This window comes from Gasterosteus aculeatus, chromosome 9 (genome assembly GCF_964276395.1).
Source record: "Gasterosteus aculeatus chromosome 9, fGasAcu3.hap1.1, whole genome shotgun sequence".
Taxonomy (NCBI): Eukaryota; Metazoa; Chordata; class Actinopteri; order Perciformes; family Gasterosteidae; genus Gasterosteus; species Gasterosteus aculeatus.
The window spans coordinates 7,890,110-7,906,579 of record NC_135696.1 but is presented as its reverse complement, the minus strand read 5'-3'; the positions used below and the strand labels follow the sequence as shown (position 1 = coordinate 7,906,579).

Here is a 16,470-nt window from a genome sequence, read left to right as displayed (position 1 = left end):
CACACCCAGACACAAAAAACAGTGTGTGGTTGAGGTGGACGACGGTGTTCACATGCCGTTACTTTTCCTTCTTGAAACTGTAAATGCAAAACTAAAACAGAATGTAATTATAATTGTAATTATCCCTCCGGCTCTTTATCTCCAGCACGTGGACTGGGAGGCGCTGCTTCAGAAGAAGGTGCCCCCTCCCTTCATCCCCTCCATTGTCGGCAAGGAAGACGTCAGCAACTTTGACGAGGAGTTCACCGCCGAAGCCCCGGCGCTGACGCCGCCGCGTGAGCCTCGCGTGCTCTCCCGCAAAGACCAGGAGAGCTTCTGTGACTTTGACTACGTCTCTGACCTCTGCTAGTGGGCTCACAGACCTCAAGAGGAATGTTGCGCTTGGGAAGCCTTCACGGCGGTCTGAGCGGACCGACGGCCTTTACTGACCGCGCGGCAGCCCCCATTTTACACTGAGAATGAATGCGGACAAGCCGGGGGGGGGGGGGGGGGAGGGGGAGTGTGTGTGTGTGTGTGTGTGTGTGTGTGTGTGTGTGTGTGTGTGTGTGTGTGTGTGTGTGTGTGTGTGTGTGTGTGTGTGTGTGTGTGTGTGTGTGTGTGTGTGTGTGTGTGTGAGAGAGACTGCAGGGGTTTTTAAAGATGGAGGACTGAGAAAATAAAAGCACGGACAGAGAAGATGGTGACATTTCACGACAAGGTGAAATGTGGGAGAAACTAAACAAAGTCCCCCCCCTCAAACCATTGTTACAACACACCACGGACTCGTGTAGCCTTTTAAAATGCCGCCTCCCCTTTGTCTTCATGAGCAGCTGTGAGAGGACTGTTGGGGAGGCGGCGGGGTTCAAGTCCACTCATACCAATGCCTTACATTTGTATTTGATCCACAGAAAAGCATTTTGTTTTTGCTTCACTGCCCTTTTGTACAGAGCAGCAGGAGCGCTGAACCCGAGAAGAGTGGAAACAGAAACGTCACATTCAGAGTGGATTTTCACTCAGCAGATCACGATTATGACGACCGGCAGTCAGGCTCACCGTCGCTTGGCAGATTGTGTTACCTTGTGAGGTACAAAGAAACCAACTTTTCTTTAGAACTACTTGTTAAATGTGTGTGCTGATCTTATTTGAATTGCCTTTTTAAATGCCACAAACATTACATTAGCAATTTGTAAAGAAGTCTTGTTTTATGAAGGTCACCTTCTCCGTGCTTTACTCGATACCCACCAGACTTTTGAATCGGATAACCCGTTATACGTAGTTTGATATAAAACTGGTGTAACAGACACAGAATCACAACGATCAGCATAAAAGCTACATGGAAACCAGGTGATGGTATCTTTTTATCTTTTTTAGAGAAAAAAAACAACACTAAGACTTGATGTACGAGTAACGTTTGGATGTCTGTCCACTGGTGAGACGCAGCTGTCGTCGTCATGCTTTGAGAGTTTTGTGAACATTAAGTAATTTCCCTCCAAGACACTTTTATCTGACTGTAGACTCGACAAACGGCGCTGGAACAGTTCTTTCAGCGTCTGATTGAAGGACTCCTCTCCGCTACGAGATCCCAGTAAAACAAGTTTTCCTGGCAATACGTTTCTAAATGGGCAATAGAATTTGAAACGGGATAATTAATGTGAGAAAATATGAGCCAGTGGTAATAAACTTCTGTAACATTTTACCATCTTTGTTGAGGTTTGTTGTGAAGCTATGTATGTATGGTGCGTGGATTCTACTTATCCTGTGTATGACTTCACAAAACCATGTGCGTGGATGAGACTTATTTTATAAAGAAAATCTGGTGTGAATATTCTGTCTGAGAGCCTTCATTCAAAAAAAAAGAAGTTGGCAGTAATTCAACATATCAATGGAATTGTGGTGAGGATTTTGTTCGTATTGTGTCATCTTTTTACTAAATTGAATGAAGTCACAGTAATCAGGAGAACATCATCGACCGTGGATGATGCCACATAATGACCTAAAGCGTGAGCATCTTCGGAAGCATCTGAAATTGATAACCGACATTAGGTGCAAGTTACATACACACACGTTGAGGCCTTGTTATGGAATATTTCAATAAAAGCTCTGTAGAAGAGAATGATTTGTCTGATAAAACAGTCTTGATGAATGATCAAAGTTGCAAAAAGTCAATTTATTGCTTGCAAGCAGGAGGTCAAATACACAGGCACGTATCACGGTGCTCTGTGGAAATGGCGTCTCCGAGCAGTAAAAAGGCTGAGTTTTTAATACACATGAAGGACATTCTCCGTGCCAGCTACGAGAAGCTGCAAAGCAGGTTGAGATAAGAACTCAGGTGAAGCTGAGGGTAGCACACACACACACACAAGATCCTCCTCAGTGGCCGGTGGAAATCATAATTAATTGACATAAAGTAAAACGTGGATGCGGAACTTTCGTACCGAATAAGATATGAGAACCAAGGACATGAACAGAAGTCCTTTGTTTTGAAGCTTCTATGAGATCGAGTCGACCGTCCTCCCTTCTCAGGGCACAGCTGCAAACTAACATTTTGTATCATGCTGCTCTTTGCACATCAGGGTCAAATACAGGACACTTGAGACACGGCTTTAGCACAAAACAATGTTATAACATATTTTACCATTACAGCCTTCTCAAAAAGTTGTTGAGCCTTTGCTAACCTAGCATTGGTGTTAGCACACGGATATGGAATGCTAGCTATCAATAGTTTACAGGTGGCTTTCACTGGTTATGTCCTCCATAACTGGGGAAAAGGGCATCACCTGTAAATGTGCCATCAAGAAGACATTGTCCCCAAAAACATGCAGAAGCTTTGTTTTTAGAGAAAAATGTCCCTTTACCTTGAAATAATTAAATTATTTTATTTACATGTTCCCAATAGCACGTGTTCTATTCAAGTATAGCCCACATGCATTATACCAGGGCAACAAAACCAAAGAAGCCAAAGTGCAGCCTTTTATTTGAATATTTACATTTCTGCTTTTTCACAACTTCATCACAAGGGCCTTTAATATAAACCCGCCAAAAGATGAGAAAATGATCACTTTTCAGAGGCCGGAACCAAAGGGATAATTGCGCGGAAGACGTCAGCAACGTAAGTGCGCGGTCCCGTGTGTGCGTGCGTGTGCCCATCCTGCCAGAGAGGGGAGCAGAGCGCTCTGCTGGGAACCAACGTTACATGGTGCTCAATTTTTCAAGATGTCGTCGCTGGAACAGAGGCTGTCGCGAATCGAGGAGAAACTAAAGCAGGAAAATGAAGAGGCTCGCCGGAGAATCGACCTTAGCATCGACATGAGTCCGCAGCGGACGCGTCCGAGGCCGAGTGAGTGTCCGGGGACCACCGGGGAGTCGGTAACGGGCAGAACAGCCGGGGGAACGACCGAAGAGGCGGAGGTGTTATGCTGCGCCTAGCTGCTACAGGCTAACAGGCTAGCTACATAAACAAACGCCGAAGCGGCTCGCTCGGTCTATTCCACTGTCAGCTGCGGTCCTATCAAGTGGCATAATATCGAGAGTGAGCAAAGCTAAACGTGAAAAACACGGCGACGCGCTGTCACGGGGTGTCTCGCTGGCAGTCACGTATTGAAACCCGCTCCGTATCTGTCCTGTCAAACGAGCTAAGTAGGCTAACAAGCTGGCGGTGCGAGTGAGAGTCGGTGGCAGGCCCGGCGTCCCTCCGAACATTTGGTGTCGTGTTCGGTCCGCTTGTGAACGGTCCCGCCGGCGCCATGTAGCCGGTCGAGCTGCGTGTTTTGCTCGTGACTGCTGCGGCAAAGGCATTTCCCCCTTTTCCACCTCCAAGTTTTGACCCCTCGAGAAAAGGGACGCTGTGCCGCCTCAACGGCTAGCTAACATTCCCCGCACGGTACCAACGCTTCATCTCCTCCATAAAGCGCTGCTTTACACGTGACGTGAGTAGTCGCGTCTCTTTTAGGGACTATGGAGTGAGGGCCGTCCGAAGGAGACTGACATGTGTCACCGAAATGAACCCTGAGACAGACCCCTCTTTAATATCTCTCCAACGACGTGAAAAACACCAATTCACCTCTGCTGATCATCACTTCGACCCCAATCCAGTTTCTCTCCCTTTTCTGGTAAAAAATAAAAAAGGCTGGTGCTATTCTGTATTTTCCTACAGAATATCACCAGCCTCATTGTTTACTAATCTATGGAATAGACCAAAGAAATCAATTTAAAAATCAATTGTTTTCCATCATTGAAATAGTGTTTGCCAGCAATTCCCCGCTACCTCACTTAAAGTGTCCCTGATGAGTTCCCCGTAATAAGTCTGTATCAGAAGACCCTTTCAGTCTGGGCACATCTTTATTAAACAGACGGCAATGGTGCAGTTTCATTACAGTGGACATGGACGCATGGTCCATTTTGAGCTGATGTCCTTCATACTGCGGCTACAAATAGTCATTAGAGCTCCAAGTGGGTCCACAAAACCACAGAAAATAGTCTGTCTGAGCGACATTTGCTAAAAACTACAGTGTCCCGCTGTTAAAGGAAATGACCGAGCTAAATTAAGGGTGACTTTTTTTAAAGATTTCTGACTTTATGCCTCAGACGTGGTTTTGGAAGTCAGAAAGTAATGAAAGACATACCAGCGTTTTGTTGATTTGGGGTCTCTTCAATGGATTTATTGACAATATGAAAAAGATAGGATAGAGACAGATGATCCTCTAACACACACCACTCATATTTCTCAGTTTATTTCTGTGTGAAGAAAACAAGGGACTTATAATAAGAAACCGTTTTCCCCCCCCATATGTTATATGATAGTGTGTGTGTGTTTGTGTGGTTGTCTCAGTAGAACAGTACAGTAATATGCGCGTGTGTATATTTTTTTCCCCCTCCGTCTAGTCATCGTGATCCAGCTCAGTCCTGCTCCAGCCCCTTCCCAGCGTGCAGGTATCATTCAATCCATCGCTCTCTCTGCCACTGCACCTCTTTCTCCCTCACCCAACCCCCACCTTGCAGCACCCGCCCCCGTTTCACCTCCTAAACCCACCTCCCTTATCAATGTGTTGCTAATCTTTTGAATCCCATCAGAAGTAAACACAGAATGTCTTTTTAACACTATAATGTGTGTTTCTTACATCCCGTGTAATTAATAGTCAGGGGGGGAAAGTCTTCTTAAGTCTTTAACAAATGGCTGCAAAATTCCATCTCCCCCTTTCCAGTAAATAAAAGATCATGTCTGTTTTTCCTCCTGATCAACTCGAAGGTCTCTTAAGTAACCAGATAAAATTTGAGGAATGATTTATGTCGGCATCAGCAGGCGCGGTTGTTATTGTCATAGACGTGTATTAACCACAACATGGAACACTAGTACACACGCAAGTCTTATTCTCTTTACCTTATCTGATAAGGAGAAACTCCACTCGGGGGTTAGACAGTTAAACCCTTGTCTATGGATGCAGTCCTTCCCCAGTTCTCATATTTAGGCCCCCCAGATATGTTGAACCTCCCCCTCAAGTCACGTCCTCTCTCCATCTTTCCATTCTGACGCCTCTCTCTCGTCAGCGTGCGTCTATGCCAGTGGCAGGGCAGTGTTGGTGTGCGTTGATGTTCAGTGTGTGTGTGTGTGTGTGTGTGTGTGTGTGTGTGTGTGAGTGTGATGATTAAACTCTGTTTTGCCGGAGGCGGAGAGACGCGGTGCATGCAGCTTTCTCTGCACGTCACAATGTTTGGGGTTTTGTTTCGTCCGCCACAGTCTCTAATCCAGCATCCCCAACCGGTCCGTCTGCAGGAGTGCTTTGAACTCTCCGGCTGCTCCTTCGCCCTCTGTTTTCTTTGACCGAAGAAAAGGTCTGACTGACTGACTGTCTGACCTTCAGCTTAGTCTGTGCCGTGCAGTTTTGGGCCGACTTTCTCCTCCCTTTCCGTCCCTCTCTGATGTTTGCTTGTTATTCATCCTCTGGCATCCCCCTCTCCTCCCCTTTGTTTCCTGCTCCTTCCTTTTGCAGCAGCACTATGTGAGCTGGAGGCGGTGCCTGCGAGAATCTGTGTTTGTGTTGTCTCATCGCTGCGTCTGATGTCCCGTCTGTCCATCTGGAGCCAGCCGAACTAAGGAGATACGTCCTTTGCCAAAGACTGCCCGAATCCGTCTTCCTCCCCACACTAACCCGTCCTCCCGTTTCACTAACTGATTCTCCTTCTTGCAGGCTGATCCATCCACAGGTGACTGAGGAGCTGCCAGCCTTGTGCTACACAAACTACAACAATGTTAATGATAAACTTGATCGCGGCTGCATGTCCCGGTTTAGAAAACTGGTTCTGAAAAAAAGCTTTCTGGAGTGAAGTTGGTATTTAAACTCGTCCCACGCTTAGCGTTCATAAGCGTAGTGTGAGCTTTTTGGCTGCATGACAGGTCGGTCCTAGTAGTAGAACGCTTTTTACCATTTGAAAATAAGTGATCACTTGCTTGCACGTACATCTGATATTACAAGGACAACTGAGTTTCAACATGTCCTTAAATACATGATTTTAGAGTTATGGGTTGAGGACCTACGACTGCCAATGTTGCCCGAGGCCTCTAAGTCATCTTGGTGTATCAACTAGGAGGAGCAGTTTTGTGTGAATAATATTGGCTTCAATGTCAAAACGGCTTTTAGAACTTTTATTTTCATTCTTGCGGTCCTCGTTTGTCGGTTCTGATGACGTTGTATCCCGCAAAATAAATCTCTGACATGTGGGAACACGGTAACAAAGACGTCGAATGGGCCAACCAACACAAGAAGTTAAATTATGATAGAGGTTAAAAGAAATTACAAGCTAAAGGAAAGAAATAACAAAGTGAATTGCAGAATGAAACTATCTCTGCAGCCACTGAAAGACAACCCAAGTGTTCATGAACCTTAGTTTTCCATTTAAAGATAATCTGTTGAGGTCCAAATCCCTAAACTGGTCCTCTCGGCAGGGCGACGCTGTGCCGTCCCTCGCTGCCCGAGAATGGCGATGCTTCTGCACTGAGATCACCGTCCTGCTTGTTTTAACGTTCGGTCGGGACATCGGCGAAGAACAAAAACACTTGTTTATGCAGAGTTTATTTTCTTTAGATAGCAGGGCTGAAACGACTCTCTCGACGTCACCAAGGACAATTTCTCTCGGTGTCTCGTGGGAAATCGCATTCGGACAGATATTGTGCATCACATTCATACATCATCAGACACTGATCCAAAGAGCACATTGAGATGTGTTTAAAAAAAAAAAGAGTACAGCACAAGTTATTACGCACAATCAGCTTTCGGTTCACATCAGCTTCAAACCTCTACGAGGGCGGCGTCAGCGAGTGCATGAATAAGTAATCTTACCTCCTCTGGCATGCTGGCCGCGGGCGACAAACGTACTGTGCCGTTCGCTCAGTTTTCTAATGTGTCATGTCCCCCCCCCCTCCGACCCCTTCCTCTAGCCCTCCAGCTGCCACTGGCCAACGACGGGGGCAGCCGATCGTCGTCTACAGAGAGCTCGCCTCAGCATCACCCTTACCCAAGCCGCCCGCGACACATGCTCACCCTGCCCACTCCTCCGTACGGCCTGCAGAAGAGCTTAGAGAAGTAAGTGGACACGAGCGGAAGTTCATCTGAGCAGCAACCACTGAGGAAATGTATTTATGCTCACTTCTTGTTTAAGTGGGAAAACAACTCGCCTCTTTTTGTTAAAAATAAGCCCACTGCAAAGAATCAAATTAATCAGATGATGAGGAAAATGTATATTATTAAAAACAAATTTCCTTGATTGAACTTTTCTGTGTGTTTTGTCTCCACAGTGCAGAGATTGACCAGAAACTCCAGGAGATCATGAAACAGACGGGTTATCTAAAGATCGATGGTCAGGTGAGATGAGACATGATGCATTACATGAGAGATCATGACTTGGGTTGATAAGTGTGTGCCAATCCACAGCTTAAAGTAGTCCCCAACAAATGTACGTGCATAAAAACTAGGGGGGGGGGGGGGGTATAGAAAGACTATTATAAAAGTCTTAAAGTGTTCTACCAAGATGAAACGGTGATGTACTATGGGTTGAACCATTTAGGTTTATTACAGACTTCAGGTTGCACCACAGTCGAGGCCAGTCAGTGTTTGAAGATGCATGAGAAAAGGATATGACTCCTGCTGGCTGGTTGTTTTTCTCCTCACTCGCCAAGAGGGGTTCCTACATGAAACACTCCGTGAGACGGCGCTCTCCGCATCTCCGTCGCACAGTGATTTAATTCAAAAGAAGCGTCTCCCCACCGTGTGCTGTTATTCTGAGGGTTACCAGCCCTCCCACACACCTCATCTATTTTTAGCCTGGAGTGTGGAAAAAAACATCATGAATGTTTTGACCAAGAAAAAAAATGTCTTGAGCATGACCCAAAAGTTTTGTTTGGTCTGTGTTTGACACAGCGGTATCCAGCGGAGGTGACGGACCTGATCAGTGAGGGGGAGATCGGCAGCGGCACCTGCGGACAAGTCTTCAAAGTGCGATTCAAGAAGACCGGCCATGTCATTGCGGTCAAAGTAAGAACATTAGGCACCCAACCGTTCACGCTACATACTTATCAGCCTCAAAATGAAGCCCTACTAGTAAGTTGATAAGTTGGTAAGAGGCAAAGAGAGAAATAGGTTTGCAATGGGACCAGATGATACCCAAGTCCTACGTTTTGAAATCTACAAATTGACAGGAATGAATAAGGAATGTGATATACATACAAAAAATAGATTTTTGATTGGACAGAAACAGGACCGAACCAGGTTATAACAAATGATAAGTAATACTATACTAATAAAAACTATACTATTTATATATACTATATTTCCTCAATTGAGTAGTATATGGGCTCTATTGTCCTGAGGCTTATTTTCAACAGACAAATCAAAATAGACCGAGAGCGCGATGCTAACCCCGGCTTAGTGCTCTGATTCTCTGTTGTGTTCTAACTGTGACTAATTCACCAACACAGTGGCAGTAATTACCCTGCATGCAACAACCCTCCTATTAAAGAAATGACTTAATTGACGCCGTTGGAGCTGTTTAACAACCATGCCGTCAATCAAGTCTTTGTTCAAGAACTCTTTTTAAAGGTTTGTTTCTCTGTGGGCGTCACCAGCAAATGCGTCGCACGGGAAACAAGGACGAGAACAAGAGGATCCTGATGGACCTGGATGTGGTGCTGAAGAGTCATGACTGCCCGTACATCATCCAGTGCTACGGCGCCATAGTCACCAGCGTGGGTGTCCCCGAAATAATATAACACAGGCACCTCAAACAGATCTCTTACATAAACTGCTAAAAGCTGGATGTGTGTTGCTTACCTGTGCAGACGGATGTATTCATCGCCATGGAGCTGATGGGAACGTGTGCAGAGAAGCTGAAGAAGAGAATCCAGGGCCCCATCCCAGAGCGAATCCTTGGCAAGATGACCGTGGCCGTAAGTTGCGCAAAAAGATGGGAACACGTGTCGCTGCCCTCTTTGTTCTTAGATTCTGAACTGGTGTGTGTGTTTGTGTGTGTTTGTGTTTGTTTGTTTCCGCTCCAGATAGTGAAGGCGCTGCTGTACCTGAAGGAGAAGCACGGCGTCATCCACCGGGACGTCAAACCCTCAAACATCCTCCTGGACGCGAAAGGTCAGATCAAGCTCTGCGACTTCGGCATCAGCGGGCGCCTCGTCGACTCCAAGGCCAAGACCCGCAGCGCCGGCTGCGCCGCCTACATGGCGGTGAGTGGAGAAAACCCACAGCTCTCCACCCACTACACAAACAGAAAACGATCAAATAGACACATGACGCGCACGCCAATCCCCTAAACAGAGTGTTTGCTCATCTTGTGTTCTTGCAGCCCGAGAGAATAGACCCTCCAGATCCCACCAAACCTGACTATGACATCCGAGCAGACGTGTGGAGCCTCGGCATCTCTCTGGTAAAATGTTTTATCACCATAAAAGAAGTGCACCTGGTCTGAAAGTGGGCACCACGTCATCTCGGGAACGGTTCCGTTTCCTTCAATCTCACGTGGATATATTCGCTCCATAAGACGAGACTTCCTCAAACCAGCTATATAAAGCTTCATCTTCGAGGACAGGGATGTTCTGCCAAATCTGAATCTGTGTTTGTATCTTATTGAGAGACGCGAGTGCTTACCTGAGGACAGAGCCACCGCAGGCCTGAGATCAACAGCCAAAATAACAGATTCACTCAACATAAATGCACAAACACGTAGGAAAAAATGCCATTCATACTTTTGCTTGGTATTAAATAAATCCATGGGCTGGGTGGTGCTGCTTTATTGTCTGACAGTAGATGTTAATGGCTTCTTGTGTCCTATAGGTGGAGCTGGCCACTGGACAGTTTCCTTACAAGAACTGCAAGACAGACTTTGAGGTCCTGACCAAAGTGCTGCAGGAGGATCCTCCTCTGCTGCCTCTCGGCATGGGCTTCTCCCTCGATTTCCAGTCCTTCGTCAAAGACTGGTCAGTGCAAATGTCACTCTAAAACAGATTAATTTGTGGAGGAGGGAGTTTTTCTGGCTGTACATAAGACCGCGGTGCTTTTAGCCACTTTGGACCTCTTCTCTGGAACCAAATGCCCGACCGGAGATCTGTCACATTCAAGAGCAAGCATGTTTCCGTTTTCTTGGCCTCATGATTAGTTGCTTTTTGTTTACTCTATTTATGTATAGTATCGGATCGTGACTTTAATGTAAATCGCATGGACCTTCTCTGCAAAGAAACAAAGTTGACTCACCTTTCATCTTTATAATTTTAATATTCACAGCCTCACAAAGGATCACAGAAAAAGGCCAAAATACCTCCAGCTGCTGGTAAGAAACCAGTCACCATGAGAAACGCCAGAACTGCCCAAAGGTGAGATGTAACTAAACAGTCTGTCTCTGTCACTCAGGAGCATAATTTCATCCGCCGTTACGAGGTGCTGGACGTGGACGTGGCCGGTTGGTTCCAGGCGGTGATGGATCGCACCGAGTCGCCTCGCAGCAGTCAGTGTTACACCCACCAGCACCAGCTCCACTCGCTCTTCAGTAGGTAGCCGAGCCCAGCCTGCCGTTAGCTTAGCCAGACTCGGTCTGCTCTACTGCGGCCTAGTGTTAGGCTCCACCCCCTCCACCCAACCCGTCCATCTGTCCACCGGAGAACCTGAAGAGCCCACGGAGGGGGGGGGAAGAGGAGAGAGAGAGGGGTGGGTGGAGACTCGGTGAGGCAATGGACAGAGACATGGACTGATGGATGATTGGATGGAGCGGGTTGTTGAAAATAAACCGCTAAATTGCTGTTAGACTGTGTGTTGAATCTGGACAGACAGACACGGGAGGGAGGGGAGAGAAGAGGGCGCACACGCTGTAGTTAGCTTTGTTCATCTATACACAATGTTTCCCATTACGTAACACACAAGCTGTTTATGTGTGTGTGTGTGTTGTTTCTACATTTTATCCACCTGTCACTAGTGTTTCCCCCACGTGTTTGTCTCAAGCGTTGATCCAAGTCGTTGGAACAATTAACAGAGTAGTCACTACACACTGGAACAAAGCATCTGCTACATTAGCAAACATCTGTCATGTACACAAACTTTAGGATGGACACAACCATGTCCGGTGCATCTATGCTTCTTCAGGTACTCCTACGGACACACATTCTCAGGCTGAATCTGTGCGTGCGTGTGTGTGGATATCAACACACAGTCACTGGCTGTTTTCCATAAGCATGTTTATGTTTGTTCGCCGTTTATTGACCTTCACACTACACCCGTAACACAAACACACCACACCATCATGTATTAACTCAATGGCTTCATTTTTAACACGCAAGGATAGAAACTCTCACTAACTCTGACATGAAATATGTTTAGAATACCATCATTGTTTTTAGCAGCTGTAACAATTGGAGGGAAAACGGATGAAAAAGACTTACAAAAAAAATGTTTTCCATTCTAGCTTTGTAGAAGTTGTTTATGATTTATTTGTGTGGGTTTGGACGTAGATGTACTAAATGAGATGGAGATGTATACTAGGAAGAGAAAAAGATGAGTTAGAGAAGTGTGGGAAAGAAGAGCAGAGAAAGTAGTCGAAGGAGGGAGTTTATCGTTGGAGGTAAGCAGTGTTTTTTCATCAAGGGGGAAGAGAACGGGAGCTAATCTGGTCAGTCGAGCGTTTCTTTACTCGTCTGTCTGCGGGTTAGTGGGATGTGGTGCTCCGCGGCGGTACCAAAGGCTGCGTTTCAGACACGTGTGGTGGTGTTATTAGGGTCTCAAACTACTGGTTTAGGGTCCCGTCTGGCTTCACACATGTTTGTATTGACTCTGAAGTCTGCCTCTCAAATCATTTTGTTCAAATTGATCACTTTCAAATCCTTTTAGGACTATAAAGTAGTTATTTCTTAATTTTTTCAAGTCTGCAAGTACCAATTTCGATACGATATTGCAAGTTCCAATTTCTTTCCTACAATCTTGGAAGAAAAATGTAAACAAATCGTGACTTGTTCCAATTAATCATGAAATCATAACTTACCTTCCGTGACCTAAGACCGATTTAGATGACTGATCCATTGCAGTCGAGTGACCGTTGGCTCTTCCGTCCGTGAGGACAAAGGAGCTCCAGGCGCAGCTGAACTGGCAATCTGCAACGCTGGCCGAACCGAATCGCTGCCAGACGCACAGAACCCGAGAAATGACAACGACGTAGAGAGGAAACCGTTAAGTGTGGGAGAGCGAGCGACTCAGGAAGGTGGTCGAGAGGATGAGTGGAAATGGAATGAGAGGAGAGGACGGAGGCAGCCGGGAAGGAAGACATGGAGTGTAGAGAAGGGTGGGGTGGGGGGCGGGGGGCGGGGGGGGGTCGGAAGTTGAGACAAATCGAGGTGTGGCGGGAGGAGGCAGGTGTGTGAATAAGGAGACAGGAAACGCGGGGAAGGCAGCTGGAGCTGCGATGCCGGCCGGGTGCCGTGAAAAGCTTTCGTGGTGTTTCACCAACCTACCAATTGTGATTTTAGTCTGCGCGGAGTTTACTGTTTCTGTTTAAACAATGATATTTATTTACTTTGCTACTGCTGCTACTTTATATTGTTTTAGACGCTGCTGTCACTTCTTTTCCCCAAAGGACAAATACTTCTTATTTTATTTTTTTAATTTTACATTTACATTTTTACATCAAAGCCAAATAAGTGAAATAATGCAGTCAACAAGTCAACATGTGTTACCAAATACAGAGCAGGTGTGAGATAGGTTGAGAGAGCAAAAGCAAGTGAGGGATGGATTAGAAGGGGGCGGGTCACCTCGTGTGTGTGTGTGTGTGCATGCAGGCAGGAGTTGATGGTTTGTAACACTAAACTGTACAGTGTCGATGCGGCTGATGGGTCTGTCTGTCCAGGTGCTTTACGTCCCTCTGTCCCCCCCCCCCCCCCCCCCCCCCCCCCGTCTGTCCACGGGCCGTCTGCCAGCTGGACGACCTTGACCGTTAACACCAAAGGTGTCCGCAACTCAACAGAAAATACTAAACAGTGTTGCTGTTATTGTTATGAATATTGTTATTGACCGTATAATTGATTACTCTCGGCTACAATGTACATTAAATATTTCTATAGGAAGCGGGAGAGGAGGGGGCGTGTGTGTGTGGAGTGGGGGGGCAGCGCTGTTCTTGTGTGTGTGTGTGTGTGTGTGTGTGTGTGTGTGGTGATCCCATTTGTAAGTTAACCAAATATCATTTTCACTATGCAGTCATTCAAACCATGTCCGCTTGCTTGGATGGGGAAGAAACCCCCCCCCCCCCCCCCCCAGCTAGAGAAGAAAGCGGGAGCAAGAGACGTGTTTTGAATGAGCTGACGATTATTTAAGGATTGTATTGGGGTTAGGGGGGGGGGGCTCGTGGGTTAGTTGTGGGATTTGTAGTTTTTGGGAGATACCGATCAATGCTGTAAAGTATATCCATTGCATGTTATATGTCACCGTTGTAACTGCCATTGTTTTGTTTTCTGTTTGTTGTTTTGAAGACAGCGGTTGGTTGGGACGGGGATGCACGAAACTTTACCCTTATTTATAATTTTTACACATATAGTCTGTTTGTTTTGAAAATGTTTAATTATTGTGTACTTGGGGAAAAGACACTTTTTTTCTGTCAACTTTGCAATATATATATCTATTTGTTTCACTTTTGACCCATCACTCGTCGTTGAGGAGGAGCTGTGTCAATAATAGCCGACAGTGTTTGTCAGAGGTGTGTGTGTGTGTGAGAGAGAGAGAGAGAGATGTGTTTATCAGTCTACCAAAAGTCTATTGATGGTGATTATTATTATTATATTATTAGCTTTTCTTTTTTGCCATTGTTTTTTTTTCATCATGATTACCGTTTTACTATTATTTTTGTTATAATTATTATTCAGGGCAAAGATGACACCAAAATTGAACAAATAAATGGGTGATCCCAGCGAGTGCTGAGAGCTGGACCTTGCTGTCCGTTATTCTGAGGGTTTTTTTTAGGTTTCTTAGCTGGCGAGGTGGAGCGATCGTTTTTGACACCGTTACGCTGCAGTGTCATCCGCCTCGTTTAAACCGCCACAAAAACATAACCTCTGAAATGAAAGTCTAATAGTATTTTTTTATTATGTTGTTTTCCTTTGATCACATATCATGATCAATTTATTTCTTGTTACCCCAGTTTGGGTCATGAATTGTGTGCTGTTATTTATTTTGTTTTTTCTCCTCGTCCCCGCCCCCTGCTTTTTTAATTCTGTTTTTTATTCTATTTTGTGAGTATTCTTTATTCTTTTTTTTATTCTTTCTGGTTTGTCTGATGCTGTAGTAATGAGCTAATTGGTCAAATACCAGAGTTTTTTTCCCCCTAATGCTGAAACTGTCGTGACTGATGTTGCACTTGTGATGGGTTTTATTTTGTTTTTGTTATGTTTTGTTTTGTGTTGCAGATTTGGGATTGTTGTGCAGCGAGGAGAATATCAGGTGTTTTCCTTATTTCCTTTTAAGTCACAGCAGTTATTTTACCAATCATGGATCTGTGACACAGAGCACGAAAATGATTCAACAGTGTATTTTTTTCACTGATATTTATTTATTGGTCGTTTGTATGTTGTTTTTTGCCATTTGTTTTATGTGAATCTCTTTTTCTCGGAGGGCAAACTCTCATGGGCGTTTAACATCAGAGTACAGAAAGCTAAATATTGTATCCTGCCGTCATACTAACGTACACTCTGCAAAGTAACGAAGCCACGGGTCGAACTAGAAACCTACAGCGTGGACGGTTTCTGGCTGTACTGCGTCTGTCAGACCTATTTAGCTTACTGTTTCCCCTCAGAGGGCCCAACCAACAAACTGCTCATGGTTCAATGCAGCCTCGGCATGATCACACTCAGTCAAAGCTTGTATCGTTTGAAACTTGTGCGGTTTTTAATCTGAATGCCAGCTACAAAGCAGACAAGATATGTGTTTTCTTTGTTGTTGTTTTTTTAAGTTTACGGTATTCCAGCTGATGACTAATATGATAGTGGACTGATTGGCTTGTTATTAACCTATTAACCTACCTCTGTTAGCGAGGTGGGACACGCCTGCTTTGAAAACATCGTTGAGGTTTGTCGCTTGTGTTCTTTTTTTTTTTTCTCCTGTATGCAATCTAGATTGCATGACTTTGCTAGTGTGCAGGGTGGGGGAAGGGTTGACTTTAGTCTACGCTGTTGCAGTTTAAAAGCTTCTTGTACGTACAACATCATGGATTTATTGTGTCGAGATTTGCATCAATCGACGCAGCGTAACTGCCTTTTCATTTCTGTTTTTCCTCTTTGTTGTGTTTTGACTGTATTTTATCCCCTCAACCCCCCCAGCCTCATTTCAAAAAGAATAAATGCCATTATATTGTGAATACCTCAGGATTTTTTTGAAGAAAAAAACATTAAAACACTTAAAAATCAAATAAATAAATAAATAAAAACTCATAAAAAGTTGATGTGGCATGGTGGCATTTTTGTTCTTTTCCAGCAGGAGGGTTTTGGTAAGTTGTAATGTAAACATCTATGCATGGATAACACTGACTATTTATTTATTACTTATTTTACATTAAGGCTGTGTAGCACTCATTCGAAATAAATAATCTAGACTAATTTCAATATTCCCAGATGTGATTAGGTTGCAATTACCGAAATGTTTTCATCGGCTGTATTAAACGGCGAACATGAAGCTGAAACTGCTCTAACTGTCCACGCACTTCATCTTGTAACAGACAGCTTTGTCCACTGCAGGGTGCACTATTCCTTCAGAGACCAGGTAGGTGTAGCGGTGCCACGTATCACACAACAGCACACGCAGGGGCAAATGGTGTCACACCTCTTGTCAACAAACAAACCATGAGGTATTTCAGTGGGGCAGCAGGTGTGAAGGATGCATTGGATTTGGAGGGTTTATGTCCCAGTTCTGTATAATAACTGTAATCAATGTAGGTCGAATCTGCCTTCAATACTCCAAACACAAGCAGGCCGAT

General features: G+C 45.1%; 2 protein-coding genes across 5 annotated transcripts in view; both read left to right on the top strand.

The window, feature by feature from the left end:
• Positions 1–1,802, top strand: part of pkn1a (protein kinase N1a) — a 33,536-nt gene extending 31,734 nt beyond the window's left edge. For all 3 annotated transcript variants that reach the window (XM_040186786.2, XM_040186787.2, XM_040186785.2), the window contains exon 23: positions 146–1,802. In XM_040186786.2, the coding sequence (XP_040042720.2) occupies positions 146–349 (204 nt within the window). In that variant the 3' untranslated portion in view covers positions 350–1,802. The remainder of the gene's footprint in view (positions 1–145) is intronic.
• A 1,297-nt stretch (positions 1,803–3,099) lies between these two features.
• Positions 3,100–11,273, top strand: map2k7 (mitogen-activated protein kinase kinase 7). Of its 2 annotated transcripts, XM_040187071.2 has the most exons (12): positions 3,100–3,316; positions 4,861–4,908; positions 7,412–7,556; positions 7,769–7,835; positions 8,391–8,504; positions 9,095–9,214; positions 9,308–9,415; positions 9,524–9,703; positions 9,823–9,903; positions 10,311–10,453; positions 10,758–10,803; positions 10,884–11,273. In XM_040187071.2, exons 1-12 carry the CDS (start codon positions 3,193–3,195, stop codon positions 11,025–11,027), a joined length of 1,320 nt encoding a protein of 439 aa, XP_040043005.1. In that variant the 5' UTR covers positions 3,100–3,192; the 3' UTR covers positions 11,028–11,273. The 2 variants fall into 2 exon arrangements, with proteins under 2 accessions (XP_040043005.1, XP_040043004.1); XM_040187070.2 differs by lacking the exon at positions 4,861–4,908 and having other exon boundaries at positions 3,115–3,316.
• The last annotated feature ends 5,197 nt before the right edge of the window (positions 11,274–16,470 follow it).

Bases quoted from the DNA above. Each gene is read 5' to 3' on its own strand.
- map2k7 (XM_040187071.2), top strand. From the start codon at position 3,193: ATGTCGTCGCTGGAACAGAGGCTGTCGCGAATCGAGGAGAAACTAAAG. The intron at 4,909-7,411 runs GTATCATTCAAT...CCCTTCCTCTAG, and splicing joins AGCCCCTTCCCAGCGTGCAG to CCCTCCAGCTGCCACTGGCC. The intron at 7,557-7,768 runs GTAAGTGGACAC...TTGTCTCCACAG, and splicing joins CTGCAGAAGAGCTTAGAGAA to TGCAGAGATTGACCAGAAAC.